Genomic DNA, 21,095 nt, shown 5'->3' with positions numbered 1-21,095 from the left:
ACCATCTCTTAGCTAAGCCAACATGAGTTAATTTCCTGAGACCCTGAGTCCCCATACATCCTCATCTATAAAGTCCCTCCATTATAAAGAGAGACCATGTGCTTTACCACCTCCATTCTATTTTTCCTGCTTACATTTTTCTTTTAATAATTATCCTGTTACCCAATGAAGTCACATTATGCTAAATATTACAATAATCTTTCATTTTTGTGAAAAATTTGTAAGTTTAAAAACAATCACATTGATGATGAAAGTCACTGATTAGTACACAAGGTCTATGTAAAAGGCATTTTGTTATGATTTCCTTTGACTGTTGCATTTAGTCCTTCCAATGACTAACTAAGGCGGGGGTTAGTATCCCTATATTATCCATGAGGAAATCAACGCTTAGAGGTGCCTCAACTAAGTTACACAGCCAGTAAGTGGTAGGAGTGAGATTTGCAATGCTCCCTCGAGATTGCTAAAGAGCCCTGTGAAGTACATGGGGCAGTTATTATTATTATTATTGTAACTTTATTATTGAGGTGAGGTCAGAGAGGTTAAGTGGTCTGGGCAAGGTCACATAGCTAATAGGTGGCTAAGCTAGGTCTCAAATTCAGTCCTCTGACACCTCTCTCTACTATTTTGTGTGGTGCTCCAATTCCAGATGGCACTCACCAAGATCATGTTTTTTTTATTTCAAAACCTTTCCTTATCATATTTCCATCATACTTTGGGACCTCCTTTACTGCTCATGACTTTTCAAACCAAATGCTAAATGATCCGGCCTATGTTGAATTATTTTTCTTAATTCCCTAGCTGCTGAAGGCATTTAAATTATCCAAATATTAGGACAACTGCATTTTATCACCATCTGTTTTTACAAAGTCTGAGTTACTTTTCAATTCCTAAATTTGTTTTCTTTATTTTGCATGTTATTTGAAATGGGATTCAATGTGTCAGTGTGGAGTCAAGCCCTCTGCTCTCCAGGTCTCTATGGGAGCCCCTTGCCCAGGTCACCCTCCTTCCCCCCCACCACCTGTCTACAGTTTCTGGTCATCATGTCTTGCCCTGTTTCTCACTGGCCCTGGATACAGAAGCAAGCTTTCAACTATTCTGAGGTCCCAGAGAAGCAGGTCTAGTGAGCATACCCCTTGCCAGTCTTGAAGATATATGAAGATTGCTAGACTCTGGCCTGGCCCTGGCTGACCTTTTGTGGGGGCAGAGGCTGGGGGAGCCTGTGTATTATTGGGAGCAGGCTTGGGAGCTGTGTATGCTTCTGGCAGGTATACTTGGGACCTTGAGTGGGAGGTGAAGGGACTTAGAGATAATCGTTCTGCCTCAGCTACTTTGAGGGATTGATTTGTCTTCTCTTCTCTCCATGTGTAAGACAGACTAGATGAAACCTAAGGTTCCTCCAGTCTTTTTTTTAGGTGGTTGTCCAGAGCCTAACATCTAGCTTGAGGCAGTGTTTAATGTCAAACTCAGAATGATCCTGCACAAATAGAACTGTGATCATGACATTCACCTACCTAGGGTTCAGTAGCTCCCTGCTGATCTTAAAACACTGTCCAACACCTTTACAAGACCCCGTAAGCAAAGCCTTTTACCCACTTCTCCAGCCCCTTAGAGAGGCTCGCCCTAGTCCCTGCCCATTCCAGCTCCCCACTCCCACCACCTCCTCTCATTCCATGCTGCAATTTCTCCAAACAAATCTCTGATCTCAGAATTTGTGGACATGTTGTTCCTGCTGCCTGGAGCCTTCTACTCCCTCCCACTTCCATCTTCCTTTTCCTGGCTAACTCCTCCCATCTGTCCCTCAGGTCAGGTGCTGCTCCAAAGTGCTACCCCATACTTCTTGGGTCTCTGCCCTCATCACAGGGTACTGGCATTGCTGACTGCTTATCAGTCCACTAGACAGAAGACCATGTGTCTGTCCTGTTCATCCCTGCACTTTTCCTACACCAACTTACATAGCAGGTACTCAATAGAAGGATTGGATATAAATATGCCGGCAGACGAACCTAGAAAGAAAAGATACTGGACTGGAGGGCCAGAGACCGGAGTCTTGCAGACTTGCAGACTTGCGGAATGAAAGGCACAGGCCTGAACATGTGAACAGTCCCTTCTGGTCTCAGTTTCTGGATCGTTAAACCATGAGAGAGGGGGAAGGCGGGAAAGAAGGAGTGGCGGCCAGGGGAGAAGGAGGAAGGAGGGAGAGGAAGGAGAATGTGTAAGAATCCGAGTGTGTGTTGGAGAGTGGGCACCAGCTCTGCTTGCTCCTTACTACCCTCCCACCTCCAAGCCGGACTCTCGTTACAGAGTACTCCCCTGGGCGCCACTAGAGGGCACTCTTGCTCCACACAACAGTGAGGGAGAGCCGACTCTGCAGTGGCTCCGGGGAAGCCAGAGCCTGAGCGTAGCCGCGACAGCCGGCACTCCGTCCCCGCAGGGCCCCGAGCGTTTGGCCTCCCGGAGGAAGAAACCACAGGGTCAATCACATCCCAACAAAAACTTCGTTGCGGTCCACTTGGCAAGGGGCCCACCCGAATGTGGCCAATATTAAGGAATCATGCGCATCCGGGCTTCGATTCCCGCCGGGGTGCGGGCTTCTCCGCCAGTGTGCAGGGAGGGGGTCCGCGCAGGTGCGGGGCTGGCGGCGCCCGCGCGACCCGGCGCCCCACTCTCCCGGCCGGGTTCCCGGCGCCCCGGCCTCCCCGCCTGCCGCGCACCTGTGTGCGCTTTACAGGCCCCCGAGGCCCAGCTGCCCCCCTCGCGGCCCCCTCGCTGAGTTAGGAAGCTGGTATGCGCAGCTGCCCTGCCCTTCTCCGGGTCAGGGGCAGGTTAGAGCCTGGAAGTTCGAGGACAGAGGGGCCTTGCTCCTCTCTCCCCTGCTCCAGGCGCGGCTGTGCATCTGGGGTAGCTTAGAAAGGAAGTTCCTTTGAAATGGCCATGAGTGATCGCTACCCCGCTGATGAGGGCTGCTCAGGAGTGCCGCAGGCTGGTGTCACCCCATCTCACTTGCCCGCTGGAGCAAAGGCTGAAGGATGCTCATTACCCTCTCTGGGGGGTGCTCCTGCCTGAGGGGTTCTAGGGAGGATTACTTTCAAGTGTGCCCTGAAGCTTTCCTCCTGCTTGCTTTTTGCCTTGCCTGGAATGTGGTAGAATCTGTCAAAAAGTCCACTCTTCCCTCCAACCGCCATTGGATGTGGCCTCCTTCACGGCGCCTTATTTGATAGTCCCAGCTGGAAGAGAGGCCCGTTATCTGCGGCTCCCTCTTTAGCACGCGTCCTTCTCAGCTTTGTTTTATCTGTGTGCTGGAGTCATTTTGCATGCTAGACCCAACTGTTCTCATCCTACTGTTCAGTAGCATGTGGTTTGGTGCCTTCTTGCTTCTGAGAGTCATTCTAATTAATGTTTGTTGAGTTCCACCCAGTCAACCTCTCTAAGGAGTTCTCCTGACTGGACACTCCAATCTCTTTCTCTAGTGTTAGTTACAGGAGACTGTAAGAGAGAGAGCAAATGGAGACGAAAACTTCCTGTTTCCCTCATGCCCCCCAAAGCCCACATCATATAATGAAGTTCCTGGCCACTGAGGCGTTTTGAGGTTGATATGATCATTTGCCCTTCATTCTGTTCTTTGAGGGGTCTACTGAAACAGTGAGGAGTTTTGATCTGGCTTCTGTATCACTGAGCAAACACTGGGACTTCTTTACGCAAGAAGAGCTAGGGGATTTTATAGGTGAGTTGTTAGAGATATAGGCTTTTCCTGTTTGCAGTCAGGTTTGGGGGTCATGATTTGATCTGTGTTCTATCCAAGTCTGTGTAATAATGGTCCAAGCCGTAATGGGATTCTACCACGTGCTTCTAATGGCTTAAAATAACTTAGCACATTTGGCAGACAAGATGAGAGACCAGCTAAGGAACCTGGATTTATACTGATATTGTTAATTCCCAACAGATGAGCAAATCATCTGGGGGCACTTTGGGAAGAAAATCTGACTCTGTGACCATCTCAAAGCTCCATGTCATAGGCATATCACACTCAAACCACAGGACACAATAGGAACCGGCTATAAAAACTATGGGGAGACTTTAATATGTGGTTAACTTGGTTCCCTTCCTGTTGTAAAGAATCAGTGCCATGATCTCTGACGTTCATGAGTGGTGTGTAAGGGGCATTATTCATATCCCTACTGTTCTCTGCAATGTACAAATTCAATTGTAGCAGGCGTAGTCCTAACCTTACCCGTGAAGACAGAAAGCCCAGAAACATGCAAATGCATGGTCAGACACACCATAATTAACACATTATACAAGGAGAGAGATGAGGAAAATCACACTTCTCGGCCTGGATTTTGAGGTCTGCGTTCTGGCTCTATTATATTTTTGTGGCCCTTCCCCTCACCCTACAAAGTATTCCAGTCATGTAAGATGATTTGCTACCACCCACCCCTTTCAAATAAAATGGTCCTTGAACTTTTATACTTCTGACTCTTTAGTAAGCTCATCCCACTGTCTGGAATCTCCTTCTGTCTAGTGTTTCCTAGATGTATGGCTCATCCTTCCAGCTCCTGCTTAATGGGCCTCAGCCTTGAGGACTTCCCAGATTGCCAGGTCAGAATTCATCTCTCCCTTCCTTACACTCCCCTCTGCTATATTTACCCTCTTGTAGTCTGCCTTATCTTCTTGTCTTAGTCTCCTCTGTGGCAAGAGACCAGGTTCCCCGAGCCCTAGCTGTGTAGAGCTGGAAGAGCCAGTGTGGGGGTGAGAAGTGTACCCTTTACGGGCAGTCTGCAGGTGAGATGAAGAGAGTCAGGAGGGCAGGTGTGTGCATGTGTAGTTGTGTGTGCACGCACATGCACATGTGCACAGATGGGTTTTCCGTATGTAAAAGTATGAGATCAAGTCCATAAGCCACACCCCGAATTAGTTCCATCATTCTAAAGTCACAGCTCCCTGGATACCTATTCAAATATGTTAAATCAAGGGGATAAATATCTCAGTTTTATGGGATTTTGATAAAGTGTTCCCTGTAATATCAGGTGCACTGGTGCACCCTCAAAAGTGAAAAATGGGACATTCCAGGTGTCACAGGCTCTGTTCCAGGGCCCACAGATGTCAAAATGCAAAGTGTGCGGTGACTCTGAATCATTCTTGCAAAGATGAGCAGAGAAGAGGTAGTCTGCCAAGTGACTATTGGTGTTTTCCGCAGCTGGTCCATAGTTCGGTGCTCCATGCGCCTATTCTGGAATGAGCCACATGTTCCTGATGCTTGGCAGCCAAAGAAATCCTGATTCAGGGCCCAGGCCCTGCCACAGGGATGAGCTAGATTAAGACTTTTCAGTTTCCTATGTCTCATCTGTCCCCCAAACCACAGCCTCTGGAGGGTGGGGAGAAGGGAGAAGACAAGGGCCATTTCTTCTCAGTCCAGTGGAACTGCCTTCATATTCTGCTTCCTTGCCCCTCAGTTTAGAATCGACTGCTTGGAAACGTGAGCTTTAGCCTAAGGTGCTCATTTACCAGTGTTTCATCTGGGTTATCTGGAACAGAATGGAAATCTCTGCCTGCAGCCAGAGTCCCCAAGTGAGCGAAGGTGGGGAGGGGAGACCACAGCCTTGATGGGCAGCTGTGCAGAGATCCCAGCTGCTGGGAGTGGGCTGCAAGAAAATGTATTCTGGAGCCGAGGGCAAATGAAAAACTCTCAGAAAATAACCCCGAGCGCAAAGTGAAAACCCTGAATTCCTAAACATCTTGGTTTAAGATGTCAAGTCACTGTAAAGTATAAAAGCATTTTATAATCCTCTAATCTGCACAGTGATCTGTACATTACTAATCTGGGAGTTCAAACAAAACAAACAATAAAACCTTTGGGGAACCGTACACATCCTTCTACTTAGTCATAGACAACTCCCGGGGGCTCATGGCATGTTCACACCTTTGGCAAAATGGCTTAGTGCCTAAATGAAGAATAGAATCTGGGTGAAATCAAAGATGCAAATCAGCTGGGATTTTGCTCCAGTATTTTTCTAGAGGGACAGTGGTTCTCGACCTTGGCCACATATTTGAATCACATGGAGAGCTTTAAAAACTACTAGTGCCTGGGTCCCAGGCCAGAGATTTTGGTTTAATTGGTCTGGGGTGTGGCTTGGGCATTGGGGTTTTTAAAGCTCTCAGGTGATTCCAAGTGCAGCCACGGCTGAGCACCAGGGGTAGAAGGAAGAGTGGGGATATGTTTGCAGCTGGGGGTGGAGGGGAATCACACAGCTTTCTAACCATTACGTTCCGAGTTTATTGTGAATAAAAAGAGCTTTTCTCACTGTTTTGGAGTACCGTGTCAACAGGCCCTGGTTTTTTATCCTAAAAGTCAGATGTGAACTTTTCAAAGGCAATTTTTTTTTAACAGTCTGAAGTGAGCATTTTTGCTATTTCAAAAGAACTGCTTCATTTCATGTTTCCCTCTAGTGTGTGCTACAGGGGAAACTAGTGTGCACACTAGTGAGATGAACATGTTCCTCAAAACACAGCACAGAAGTGTGCACGTCGCACTTTACGAGAGGAATTAAGAACCGAATCAGATGAAGCATTTGCACAGATAATGAACTCTGCGTTTAACATTGAAAAAGAAAAACATTGTGCTCCATTCTAATGCTTGCATTTAAAAAAGGGATCCTCTTTTTTTCTGACTTTTTAAAACCAGCACCTGTGTGGGTTAATAGCTTTCCTCACACACTTTCAGCTTGAACAGCACTATTGATGGTTCTTACCTCTTATAGAACATCAAAACAAATTCCAAAGGCATTAAAAAAGTACATATAAAAAATGAAACAAAAAAAGAAACTAGAAGAAAGATACATATTCATCTGATTCTAGGAACATAAATACATAGACATATAAATGGAAAGGAAGAAACCACAAAGCAAAAGATATATGGATTTAACTATATAAAAAGGGAATACTTCTGTATGTCAAGATAATACCCTAAAACTGAAATAGTTGGAAAGACAGCAAATAAAGTACTGGGGAAAATATTTAACATATGTGATAGTTAGCAAAGGGAAAACTGCCTTATGTTAGAAAAAACTTACAAATAATTAACAAACAGATAATAACCCAAATGAAAAATAAGCAAAAGACATAGAAAATTAATAAAAGAAAAACTAAGAGACATGAAAAACTTTCAAGCTTACTAATAATACTCAAAGATACAAATGAAGATGAGAATATATTTTTCATTATGAAGTTGGCAACAATTTAAAAATAATACTGTTCTGTGTTGGTGAGGTATATCCGAAATAACAAAATGCTCACATTTCCTACTCCTTCTCAGACCTCCACAACTAAGCTTGTCTGAGGTAAGAACATTGAAGAGCTAATTATAGGAGATAAGGTTCTATAGCTCAGTGGGTTCTAAGGTGAGCAGTCTGGAAACCAGGTCATTTGAAGAATTGTTGAAAGAGTTGAGTGTTTGCTTGGAGGCTAGAACTCTACAGGGAGACCTTGAAAAACCGTTATGAAGAAGGTATAGATTTACTCTGCTTAATTTTTCCAAAGCAAGGGTAGAAATGGGAAGAAAACACCCTCTGGCCACATACAAGGAGGATCTTTCCTACAATCAGAACTGTCTAGTCCCAGAGTGGGCTGACTCATGACATGAGCAGTCTCAATAAACAGAAGCTGACAGGCTTTCTGTCAGGGACGTTATAGAGGAAACTTCTTGATCTCAAAGAGTATTTCCAAATTTTTCCTCTATAAAGTCATCTTTTAATAACTGCAGAACTTTCATAGAGTGGTTTATTTTAAGAAGAAACTAATTTAAATGATCCCAGGCAAGTGGAGATAATGGAAACCTGCAGGGAGTACATCTGGTTGAACAGAGTTCAAAAACTCCAGGTACCAACTAACAGCAACAGTATAGAAATTCAACACTTAGATGTCTCGAGTCCGCTGAGGTAAGTGGAATAATGAATGGCCCTTTGGTCCCAGAAAGCAGGTCTTCAGGTTTTGTTTCTGAGTGTGTGGGTGAAGTCTTGGTATAGAATTCTTAGGGTTAAGACTTTTCCCAAAGCTCCTTTTACCAGATCTGTCCATATCCAAAAATAGATGTGGCACTTCTAGTCATCATTAGAGAGAGATTGTGATAGGTCAGGTGGTAGCTAGTTCAACCCTCACACTCGCCAAGCTCTGAATCTGGAGATGAAGTATCGTAATGTGGTCTGTTCCAACAGGGACATGAAGATATTTTTAAAAGTCTCAGCACCTGGGAGTCAACTTGAGTATTTTCAGAACTATTCTGTTTGGCTAACATCAAATGACACCCTTCTAAAGGCAAGCAGTTAGATGCCAATGTTTTTCTTTGATATAGGATTTAATGAGGGTGAAATCAAAGCAAAAGTCATATCCCGAAGAGATGGAAAAAATAAGCAGTATGTAGAAAAAGAAAAAAAAAGATGTTAATTTCTTTACAGAATAGGCAATAAGATTCTGGGTTCATAGGAGTGTTAAGTTTCTTTCAGCTAAAATCACGGCAGCTGAAGGAGAGGCTCATGCAGATAGGAAATTTAAACATTTAATATGGAACCTACTAGCCCCAAAGCAGAAATACTCTACACCTCTCTCATGTGCCACCCATGCTTCCTGTTAGTTGTTTGTTTCTAGTAAGAGAGATGAACTCCTTTAGGACAGGGACCTCAAAATCCCCTTCCCCCTCCCCCAAACACCCCATATTAAATAGTTCTTGAAGGCTATTGATGATGTAGGTTGGCATTAGGAAGATCAGGAGATATTCTGAGAGAGAGAATTTGCATTGAACTTTATGTTCAGACTTTTCCCCCTGATTTGTCTACTTGGGATTCCTGAGGCAGGTTAGACTGCTGAAGGGGAACAAGTTATGTCTGGAACAAAGTAGGATCTCAATAAAAGGTGATGAATGGACGAAGATAGATGTGAAGGCTCACATGTCAGCATCTTTACCTCAGAGATGTACTTCTGGGCTTGTGTTCCATTAGGTGAAGTGGAGCTAGCTAGAGGTGCCTATGTGTATGGGGTCAGAATATAATAAGTCAAGACTAATTTTTATAGGCCCCAAATTAAGGCAATTTATAGTTACTGCTGGCATTTAATAATCCTTTTGTTTGATAAGAGCATAGAAGAAACAAGGGAATTCCCCAATTTGGCTGAGAAAAAAAAATAGCTTTATCAAAATTCTATGACTGGGGGAGGGGCACCTGGGTAGCTCAGTTGGTTAAGAGTTCAATTCCTGATTTCAGCTCAGGTCATGATCTCACAATTCATGGGTTTAAGCCCCAAATTGGGCTCTGTGTTGATGGCACAGAGCCTGCTTGGGATTCTATCCCTCTCTCTCTCTCTCTCTCTCTCTCTGCCCCTCCCCAGCCCTCTCTCCCTCTCTCTCTCAAGAAAATCCAATGAAATTTGAATTAAAAAATATTCTATGACTAGGAAAAAGTATCTTAGAAGCAGCTCAGAGAAAAATTTTCAAGAAGGCTCTGAAATTAGGACTTGTGAAGAAAAGTTGACAGAACTGGGATGAATTAGCCTAGGAAAGAGAATATTGTTGAGTAACCTGATACTCTTCACATCCATTCTGTGAAGAGCCTACGATGAAATGAAACCAAACAGTATTGTGACAGGGTTATCTGTACTGAGTATTTGTCAGTATGTCATTACAATTTTATATTGCTGGACTGTTGGGGTAGCACAGAATTGAGGAAGGTGCACTGGATTTGGGGCCAGGAAAATGGGGTGCTAGATACTTTCTAGCTCTATCACTTAATAGTTGTGTGACTCTCTCTCTCTCTCTCTTTTTTTTTAATGTTTATTTAGTTTTGTGAGAGACTGCAAGCAGGCAGGACTCGAACTCAGTAGCCAAGCCATGAGATCATGACCCGAGCCCATGTTGGACACTTAACTAACTGAGCTACCCAGGTGCCCCAATAGTTGTGTGACTCTTGAATAAGTCACTTAATGCTCTAAGACTTGTTTTCTTCAACTCTAAAGTACGAGGGAGGCAGGAATTGTTCAATTTTCTTCATGGGGCTCTTCAGAATGTCAAATGACATAATGGCTATTAAAACCATTTATTTTTATCTATAAAGTCCAAGCTACAGTAGGCCACAGTGTTCTTATAAAATTAAGTGTTCAGACAAGACTGAAATTGTGGGCACTCCTTCCCCAGAGGTCTTCAAACCTAGAGCATCCTCTAGTCTAGTTGGCTTTGCCACAGACTATCTATCTAAGGGTATGGAGAATGAACCAGATCACTTCAAAATGTCATTCTTCCCAAGATTCTTTACATCTACTGATTCCCTTAGGTTTCTGTGTTGGAATACAATACTCAATGTGATGAAAGTTGCTTCTTTCTTTTCTAATTTTTGGATAGTTTCCCCTTCAAATTGGAATTGAACAAGATACATAGGGCAGGGCACTGGGATGTGACCAAACACCTGTTCTTGGTTTGACTTTTCCCTAAAAACATGAGTCCTGCTTTTTGATATAAGTTGACTTCTTTGGCCCAACTTCATGTTGCTTCCCTGTTTGTTGAAAGACATTAGCGATATTTATGTCTTGGGTAGAAATAATTCTCTAGAGGACAATGTTTACTGCTTTGTGTGCACATGGGGCACTGGGCAGATTCTCTCCTTTGTGGGTGACAGAGATGCCCCAAAGGTGCTCTCTGACTTATCCAGAATGGGAACTAATATTGTTTTGGGTGTAAATGGTCAGTCTTTCTCTCAGAAAGGTGAGAAACCAGGGAACAGGACAGAGGATGGACTTGCAGCTGGAGATTTTCTGGAGAAAATATTACTGCCACTCCCTCTTATAGCACAGGCTCTTTGTGTGGCCTTTTAGTGGCCTGAGGAAGATACTTGGCTGGTGACCATGGAGACAACAGGCTCCAAAAGTGAAGTGGGAGTGGGGGAAGGAGAATGGAAGAGAATAATTGAATTTTAGAGTTCAATGGGAAGCAGAACTCTTTTAGCTCAACCTCCCACTGGGTGAGAATCTTGGAGCACCTCTGAGATGGCCATGGCCGCTCACTCTCTGAGTAATAGGCTACCTCCTAAGAAACCCCATCCTCAGTCAGACCAGGCAAGCCTTTGGAAAATGAGCTCTTTTTGTGGTGAAATCTTTCTCTTTTAAATTGTACTCCTGGTTTGCTGTCATTTTAGAGGATTCTAGGCTAAATCTGTTTTCTTTCACTTAATCCCTGAAATATCTGAAGAAAGTCCTCATGACTTACCTTATTTTTCTTCTCTGAATTAAATCTCCCTATTTCCTTCAGCCATCTTTAAAGCATATGTATTCCAGGCACAGAATACCCTTCTCTTGTACACACTTCAGTTTTCTAAGTTTCCCTTCTCCTATCCTATGGGGTAGAGGGCACCCACCTTTTGTCTGATTCTGAGAATGAGAACTATCTCTCACCTAAAGACTTCAGACTAACTATCTCTCACCTAAAGACTTTGAGTAGCAGGTCCTATGATTGGTTTACTCACTGAAATGAGAAACAGGAACCCTCATTTATGGACTTGGATGCCTAGACTATGCCTGATTGTGGCCCTAAGGGTGCTTCCAGTACCTGACAGTACTTGACCCCCAAGATCATGTGGAAATATCTTTTCAGAGATTTCAAATATACCCAGTCCTGATGGCAGCTCCAAGAGAATGAGAATAACCCCATGTTTTCAACCAATCATAAAAGTTTGCTGGCATTTCTCTACTCCTGAAACCCCAGGCCAAAAAGTCTAACTGGCTTATATGGCACACTGACTTGCTCCATATCCTCTTTCTGGTTCCTCCAGACAAGAGCAATCACAGGTTCCTCTGCTCCCAGAGCCTTCCATCCTCTTCTGAGCTAATATGGCTCCAGGCTGCAACAAGGAATTAGCAGACACAGAACACAGAATCTGGCCCTCGAGGCTTATAAAACAGAGAAGGAGACACCAAAGGCTGAAATCACTTCCTTGCATTTCCTTTCATCCTCTCCTGCAGAGTATGCTTCACCAAAACCACACCCTTCCTGTGAGACCCCTATCTCAGAACTACTGAAGGCTCTTGCACTTATTTGTAGTTATGGAGCAGAGCACTAGGGGCACTGAGTGTGCACCTGGTAGCCCCTACTGTCAGCTAACAGTTCAGGATGGCACAGCACAGGGTCAGAGCCACTGAGGTCTAGAATGGGAGAGGTGCCAAATTAGCAGTAGTTTACAGGAGAGAAACAGGCTTAGAGCATTAAGTGAAGGGCTCAAATTTTCACAGGGAAGTAGTGGCAGGATTAGGTCTGGAATCCAGTTCTCTTAACTCCCAGTCCAAAACTCTCTTTAATATGATATATGTAAAATCGTATGTGCATGTATTTATGCCTATATACATATGCATGTGCATGGGTGTGTGAAATTTTCATTTGTAGAAGGTTTCATTTCACCCACATGCTCTAATTTGATTCTCACAATAACCCCCATCTGACAGGTAAGGGAGCCGAGGTTTGCCCAGTTAAATGGTAGCAACTGGATTCATATCCAGGCCTTCTGAGTCCAGTTCCCTCTTCTTTCAATTGCATGGCATTGTTATTTGATCTCAGTGGGCATTACCAAATCCCTCTTCAGGACTCCTGTGGAATGAAATTCTCTTTTTCTCTATTCCTCCTACATTCTCAACAAAGCCGTAACACAACTCATCAAGGTGGTGACAAGGTGGGGCACAAGACGGCATAATTGGAATGTATGTGATATCAGTAGCCAGTGGGAGTTGCTTCAATCACTCTTAAGGATGGAAACAAGCAGAAGGGCCAAGGTGTGGCCAGGTTCATAATCCTGGAGGTAGGGACTTAGGGTGGGGTAAACAGGGTTGGAGGCTTGTGCCCTCGGTTGGTGGGGGAACAAGCTCATAAACTGATCCTACCCTCTGACTACCATCTCCTCCTGTTTCATGGATTTCCATCTGTACCATTCTTATCATAATCTTAACAGGTGTTTTAGCAACATATTATCTTAAAAAACTGAGAAGACTCTGCTTTGGAAGAGCATCTTAGAGATGTCAGAAAGAGAGCAATTTTTTTCCCTCTTCCTCCCCAACAAACTAGAGTCCTGAGTTGAGGAAAAGGAACACAATGGGCATTTACTGCACACTTATTATGTGTCAGAAACTTTACATAGATTACCTTATTTACTCCTCTCCACATGAGATGAAGAAACTGAGACTTGCAGATTATGTAACTTGTGCAAGGACACACAGCCAGCAAATGGCCTGTTGGACTAAAGCATTTGGCCAGTTCCTTCCACGCAGTACACATGACTTTCCAACGCTGGGCAGGCTCAGTTCCTAGTCTCACTGGCTCCACTGGACCCTGAATATCACAATCACTGCTGAGGTGTCAGCCCTTCTGCCAGAAGTAACTTTGCAGGTCGTTAGTGAGTGGCAGTGGGAGACTTGAACATATTCATGGTCCTCAGAAAATCAGACCCAGGGTGAGAATTTGTGAGCTGGAAGGGACCCTACCAAATATACAGCAACACTTGAATTTTGCAGATTAGAACACTGAGGCCAAGGGATTAGGATTAGAGGATCTGCCCAGGTCAATAATTATTTAGTGAAGCTGGGACCAGAACTGGTTCTCCTGCCTGAGATGAAGACCAGGAATTCAGCACACTGGTCATGAACTACTGGGAAATAGAAAGAGAGTGGATAAAATACTCAAGAGAATCTCCTAATACAGGTAGGATTGAGAGGAAAGAAAAGTAGATGCAATGGACATGTAGCCAAAGAAAAGAGCGAGTATGTGAACCAAGACTGAAAATACAGATCTAGGGTGGCCTGAAGAGACTCAATAAGTGACTTCCCAGATTGTGTTTTGTTCCCATTGCACATACAGTTGGAAGCCAAATGCAAGCCACCAAGGTTGCAGTGAAACAGCGAACAATTATAGCGCAAATAGTTGTGGGCAGCTGTGGGAGTGCAAGCCACCTGCTCCAAGTTTACAGCTTTGTTAAACTTGGTAAACATTAAAAATGCAATAGGAATGCTCCCAGTCTGTACAGCATCCCATACCCTGCCTGGGAGGCCTTACTCGGGGAGCTGAAGTGGCCTTGCCTGTGACCAGGCTCTTCTCACTGTGGCCTAGAGCTGTTTTCTCTTGGCAGAGGTCAGTGTTGTCAATAGTCTCTGGCAGAGATGGAGGGAGGTAGGGAGTATCACAGAATCATATATTTATAGAGTTTGAAGGGACCACAGAGCCCTCAAAATATAATTTCTCTTCAAACATTCAAATAAGGAAACTGAGATCCAAGAGGTGATGGATCTAAAGTTATACATTTAGGGGCAGAACAGACTCTTGAACTCTGAACTTTCAACCCTTTGTCCAGTGCTCCTCCTTCTAATGCCATGAGGTTTGTAGATGCTGACAAATAAGGAGTTATAGCATGACAGAATGTTACAGATGAAAGGGGCATGGTTTTCAACTATCAGAGTTTTTGGTTGTCACGTGACTAGGGGATGCTATTGGCATTTAGTGGGCAGGGACCAAGGATGCTAATAAGTAGCTTGAAATGAGATTACCTTTCATAATGAATTGTCTTGCCCAGATACCAAAAATGCCCTTGTTAAGAAATATTGTGTTTACCATTTGACTCCACGGTTGAGGAATCTAAGCCTAGAGACAGGGAGGGGTTTGAGTCAGCAGTCCCCTGATTCCATTCCACTGAGCCCCCAAATGAATTAGCAACACCAAAGGGGCAATTCTAGCTCCTTCCCCTCCCAGCTCCTGCTGCACTTGTTCTGAAGCTATTTCCAGGTTTGCACTTACTTGGACTTCAGGCCCTCCTGTCCATAGGGCTGCAGTAGATACTGGTGCACGAGCTTGTCCCGGAGGGTCCCGGCCAGTTTGATTTTCTTTCTTGATCGGTGCAGGTTGATGATAAAAAGTGTAATGGACCCTCGAACATAGTTGTGGCTGAGAAGGAGAGAGAGAGAGAGAGGGAGAGAGGGAGAGAGAGAGAGAGAGAGAGAGAGAGAGAGAGAAGGGATAGATGGAAATAAAGTTGTCAGTTAGTTACTGCTAAATAATTTATAGACTGCACCAAACAGGACTGCCTCAGGAAAGGCCACTTATTTTATAGCTCTTGGTCACCTACACCTTCAAAGACAGGAAGGCCTTGTTATTGTGGCTTCCTGCAAAGAAGATACCTGCTTCCCACCAAACTCTTTTTGTTTTTGTTTAAATGTATTAAAATGATTTTAGAAAACAAAATATCTTTTTTCTGAATATGAAAATAAAACATGCCGATTGCAGAAAAAAAGGAAAAAATACAAAGACATACAAAGAAGAAAAAGAAAATTATCCTATAATCCAAATATCTTGAGATATGATAAAATTTTGGTAAACATCCTTCCAGTATTTTTTGTTTTATTAATTCAATATTAATTCAAATATTTACAGAGTACTTTCACACATACATATACATTTCTCAGTTTTCATTTAATTGGGACCATATTGTTTCTTCACTTTGTGAACATCTTAAACATATTCCCATGTTATTATGTTATTGTATTTCCTTCTATACTTATAGAAGAATGCTAAATTCTTCAATCATAGTAATGTAACATAATTTGTTTAGTTAACCCCCTACATTTGGGGACTTACATTGTTTTCAAATTTTTGCCATTTCAAATTACATATTCCATTATATAAACTTTTGCATATCACCATTATTTCGGATACAATCCTGGAAGTTGGGCACGTTAGGTCAAGGGGAATGCACATTGTATGGTTCTTAACCAAATCTCTGCTTCATTTCCAGTGATGCCCCTCCCTGTGGGAAGATTTTTTGTCCCTGCTCTGTTGAACCCTAGAGATTACACAATTGGCTTTGGCCAATAAAATGTGCTGTTAAAATCTTTGGGCATAAGCTTTAAGAGGCAGCCTGTGTTTTGCCATGTGTTTTTGCTGTGTCACAAGACCATCGATGTTCATGACAGAGGTGACTCTATTGACCTGCATCCTGGAATGAGGAGGATGTGGAGCAGAGCTACAGCTGAGCCAAGGCAGACAAGTAGCATGAATGAGAAATACACTTCCTTATGGAAAGCCGTGGAGATTTGTGGGTCCTCCATTATCATAGCATCACCTCACTCATCCTGACTGATACACACATTTTGCTAATATTGATGTTAATTCTCTAGAAAGCTTATACCAATTTGCTCTGTGCAGCTATCTATAAGTGCACCCATTTCCTCATACCCTTAAGAATAATGGATATTAACATTTTAAAATACCTTTCTCGGGCGCCTGGGTGGCTCAGTCGGTTAAGTGTCTGACTTTGGCTCAGGTCATGATCTCACAGTTTGAGTGAGTTTGAGCCCTACATTGGGCTCTGCTGACAGCTCAGAGCCTGGAGTCTGCTTTGGATTCTGTCTCTCTCTCTCTGCTCCCCCTACCCCCCAAAGTGAATGAACATTAAAAATAAAATAAAATAAAATAAAACACATTTCTCAACCTGAGAGGTGATAGTGGGATCTCAATGTTGTATTAATTTGTATTTTTAAAACATTCGTGCAGAGGTGCAGTATTATTTTCATTTGCCTGCTTGCCATTTCATCTCTCGTGTGAACTGACTATTCATGTCCTTTGCTCATTTTCTATTAATTTATAAAAACTATTTACTAAAGATGGTGATCCTTTGTCTGCATGTATGTTGCAAAATTTTCCCCAGGTTTCTTTGGCCAATTCAGTTTGTTTATATTTTATTTTGATGTATAGAAGTTAAAAACTTGGGGCACATGGGTGGCTCAGTCAGTTAAGTATCCTATTGTTGATTTCAGCTCAGGTCATGATCCCAGGGTTGTGGGATGGAGCCCTGCGTCAGGGTCCACACTGAGCATGGAGCCTGTTTAGGATCATCTCTCTCTCTCTCCCTCTCACCCTCCCGCACTTGTATGTGCTAGCTCTCAAAAAAAAAAAAAAAAAAAAAAGTTAAAAACTGTTAGGTAGTCAAATTTATCGATCTTTTTGATTTCTGCTTTTGCTGTTTACCTAGACCAAGATTATAAAACTACTCACATTTTGGAATCCTTTTAAACCAGCACAGGATGTTCAGAAGCCTGGAAGAACTGTATGCCTACATGCAAGAGCCTTCCAGCATGTATCAACAAAACTATAATGATTTCCTTCTTTCTTGTAGGAAAAAAGACTTTGTTTCTAAGGGGTCCCCTAGGGCCCCATCTGGATGGGTTAATGAGAGGAAACAGAAGAAATGACCCAGTCCTGCCTTCAAAGGAGGATTTCAGAGAAACTCTAAGTCAACTTTGCCCAGAGGAAAATATCATTCCTTGCAGAAACAGCATCCCTTACCCTCTGGGTCACTCACCTCTGCTTCTAAAGGTGCTAATGAAGAGTTGAGTGACTAAGGGCAGGTCAACATGATAACTTGGGTTGCTTTTGTTTTGTTTTGTTTTGTTTTTTAATAATACAGTTACCAGGGCTCATCCTGGAGATGTTGATTCCATCCATTTGTGATGGGGGCTAGGATATATACATATATATTTAGGATATTTGGCAGATGAGTTGGGTTTGGAAACCACATGCTTAGAGTAATCCATTAAGTTTATTTATGAGAATAATTCCCAAAGTATATTCCACTGACTGTGTGTCAGATGGTTCTTCTTGCATCTGTAGGAGGGCACATTATTGTGTTCAAGGCTTTCTGGATGCCTGCACTGATATTCTGATAGATTGTTAAATGACTTCTTTCTGGCTCCTCCTCCTCTGGTCCTTCTTCTCAATATTCTGAATCATGTGAAGTAACTTTTAGAGCCAACTGAGTAGGTCAGAAGAGAATGCCCATTTACTGAGCAAACTTGTGTCACTAGAGCTCAGAAGAGAGATGCTGCTAGCCTGTGTCAGCGTTACCATCGTTAAAAGAACACCAACTATATTCCATTGGTGGGTGGGCTTTAGGTTTAGCTTAGCTGAGGAAACTGAGGCAAACACCATTAATTACAGGTACTCTGGGCTTCAGAGTGTGAGCAAAAGTAGGCATGGATGGGTACCAATTTTGCCAGGCTGTGGTAAGCTCTTTTGCTAACTACCAGCCGATAACTTTCTCAAAGGCTAGCAGTGGAGGAGGGAAAGCTGTGTGCTTGCATTTACAAGTTTCTCCTCTGCAGAGCTGGGGCAGAATGAGCCCTGGGAGACTGCAGAGGAGAAGGGTGGGATGTGGGGAAGTGGTGGGTGGGAGGGAGACCTGAAATCACAGCATAGCTGCAGGGAAAGCTGTCTTTTCAAGCTGCTTGGCAATGGTCTGATTTCCATTTACATAGTTCCCCTGGGGGAGAAAAACCTGTACTGAAAGCCAGCTCACAGACCAATGTGCAGAGGCTCTCACAGAATGCACAGAGCCTCCTCAGGTAGGAACTGGCATTGAAGACTACCTCAGCTGTCCCTTTTTCTGCCTGGCTGATGGGCAAAGGCATTAGGCAGAGGTCTTCTGGCTGCGAAGCCACATTCTTGGGTGGAGACTGCAGCACCAACCTGAGAGTACTGTGTCAAGAATACAGATTCCTGAAGAATATGTATTCTCTGCCCACAGAAAAGTAAGCTTGGAGGAGTATCTGTTCCCTAAGAAGATGGGGTCTGACAGAAAGCATGGCTGACAGGCAGTTGATCGTCTTCTGATGTCAAGTCCAGGTGACTTTTGGTTCTCTTAGCAAATGTCCCTTTCTTTCTGGTGGAACATCTATCTTACTCCAAGTCTCATTGTGGTGAGACTTTTTCTCCAGCAGACAATCCATGCATCTGGAGTGCATCTTTTTGGCTGTTCTTTTGCTGCCTGACGTCTTCTCTGTGATGCCATGGGGGTAGGAGGAAGTGAGTCAGGGAAGGGAGGCTCAAAGTGGAGTATCCTGGATATAAGAGGTAGGGGACATCATATGGAGAGGTGCATCTTGACGTCCAGATAAAAAACAGTCACCGTTCTAGAAATGCCTCCAGTGAAGCTGAGAGACAGAGGAAAGGGAAGAGAAGACGGTGCTTTGGAATCCATGGTCCATTTCCAGTGAAAGTCCATGTGTTTGGAAACTGGGTTGGTCCATTGTCTCCAAATCTAACTCAAAGTTTTTGGGTTCGGTAAAAGTCAGGCCATGTTTTGCCAAACATTTTTTCCCCTAATTTCAAAGCCCCTGTGTATTTTAAGGGAAATTTAATCCACATGTTTCTGATTCATTTACACTTAACTCATCAAAATATTGTTTTGTAAGAGCTATTTGATGTCCAAGAAGCCTCAGGAACCTTTTTTATGAGTCTTTAAAAAAATTCTTCTAAAAAACAGGAAGTCGTGTTTTGCCAATAATAAACAAACTTGAACCCCAAAAGGCTGAATTTTGCTTCAATATCCACCAGGTTCCAATTGGTTCTGAACTTGGCTAAGGACCTCAACTCCTCCCCAGAAACATACATTGTTTCAGCAGAATGGTTTATAAAAACAAGGTTTCCCAGTCAAAACTTATTTGTTCTCTGAACAAGAAGACCTAAGGCAAGAACTGCCACGCTGCCAGGCTCCTCATCTGTTAATTCTAGGAAAGAAGGCAGGAAAGCACCTGCTCGTGTTGGTATGCATACCTAACTTTTTATCCTAAATCCAGCCTAAAACACAACACTCTCCTAGGTCAAAACCAAACCACAATGCAAAAGTCTGCCAGGAAGGGCAAGGAGGTATTCAATTAGAGGTTGCATAACTGTCCATCAAGGAGGCTGTAAAAGGAATTTCTGTTGTATAGGACACCAGACCAAAAGATCTCTAAGGGTTCTTCCCAAATGTAAAATTGTTTGTATTATTAGTGTTGTTAGTTGTGTATAGTACAAATATCTGGCAAGATGCCTGGCATGTGGCAAGTGTTCAATATACATTGGAGTGTAGGAGTTGTTTGAATAGACACTCTCTTTGGGTCGTTCTGCTGATAAGTTTATACTTTCTCACCCAATCCCTGTTTTGGCCAAGGATATATATTTTCAGAGTACTGGTCAAGATTGAATAGTGGGAAGCCAACATGCCCACTCTGTGACCTTGACCTCATTGGGTATGAATAAACTAAGTGAATCAGTAGTGTTTCCTCATGACTGTTGTGGAAGATAAGAGGGCACATACAGGGCACATGGCTTCCCAGGGAGAAGGAGCAGAGACACTTGTCCTATCCCTGTGCTTACCTGTCTGGGGCATTGAACATTCACAGACATGGAAGAGACCTGCAACTTCAGTGAGCTCAGTGCGTCCATCGTGGGCTTACTTTTCTAATAGGAACAAAAAGGTCTTCACCCCTATTATTATTGTTAAGGCCATATGTGCAATAGATTAGTCAAGTCTTGTCTTTCTTTTTTAATGGAGAAGAGGGATGATACTGACAGGAGCACAGCAGCACTGTTTCCCCAGCGAGGTTCGAAGTGAGTTCCCATAGAAAGTAGAGGTGCACTGGTGATGTAGGGAGAGTATTAAATCCATATGATTTTAGTAACTTGTTTGAGGTCTCATGCTAGTGAATGGTAGAATAATTAACCACTCTACCACACCACCTCCTTCAGGATGCTGTGCTGATATCAAAGGGGAAGAGAGACTAGAACTGGAAATCCTCAGTGATGTCTTGATGCCCCATGTCTGCATTCATTCATTCATTCATTCATCAAACATTCACTGAGATTTTCTTCATGCCAGTCACCATATTAGACACTAAGAATAAATAGAACAATGAATGAGACACTGGCCCTGAGTTCACGGTATATTTGGAATATTCGTGATAACTTCCCACAAGAATGTCAAAGAATGTCAGGATAAGCACTGAGATGGGACTACGTGAGGAGCCCTCTGTGAGGACACTCAAATTCTGCTAAGCCCATGACTACTGACATTTTCCCCCTGGTTCCTCAGACCCATTGTAAACAGGGCACAACTGATGCTCTTCCCAACAGAGACAAAAGGTGCCAAGGGTAATTTTTCTCTCTTGAAGCTGGGGTCCGCCTTTTGAGTGATTTCCTCAGGGCCAGGGTGGAGACATGGAATACAATGTTTCCTTGTGTGGTGATCAGATAACTCCAGCCAAAGCCATAAAGTAGT

General features: G+C 43.4%; 1 protein-coding gene and 1 long non-coding RNA gene across 2 annotated transcripts in view; one reads left to right on the top strand and one right to left on the bottom strand.

Annotated features, from left to right (window-relative positions):
- HPSE2 (heparanase 2 (inactive)) overlaps window positions 1-21,095 on the bottom strand; it is a 674,568-nt gene that overhangs the window by 6,657 nt on the left and 646,816 nt on the right. The window contains exon 11 of the mRNA XM_060641812.3: window positions 14,801-14,947. Within this exon, the coding sequence (XP_060497795.1) occupies window positions 14,801-14,947 (147 nt within the window). The remainder of the gene's footprint in view (window positions 1-14,800; window positions 14,948-21,095) is intronic.
- Window positions 1-21,095, top strand: part of LOC144613186 (uncharacterized) — a 365,982-nt gene that overhangs the window by 82,346 nt on the left and 262,541 nt on the right. The gene's annotated exons all lie outside the window — the stretch shown is intronic.

The sequence above is a fragment of the Panthera onca genome, chromosome D2, assembly GCF_046562875.1.
Source record: "Panthera onca isolate mPanOnc1 chromosome D2, mPanOnc1 haplotype 2, whole genome shotgun sequence".
NCBI lineage: Eukaryota > Metazoa > Chordata > Mammalia > Carnivora > Felidae > Panthera > Panthera onca.
The sequence above is the reverse complement of the archived record's forward strand: the minus strand, read 5'-3'. Positions and strand labels throughout refer to the sequence as shown.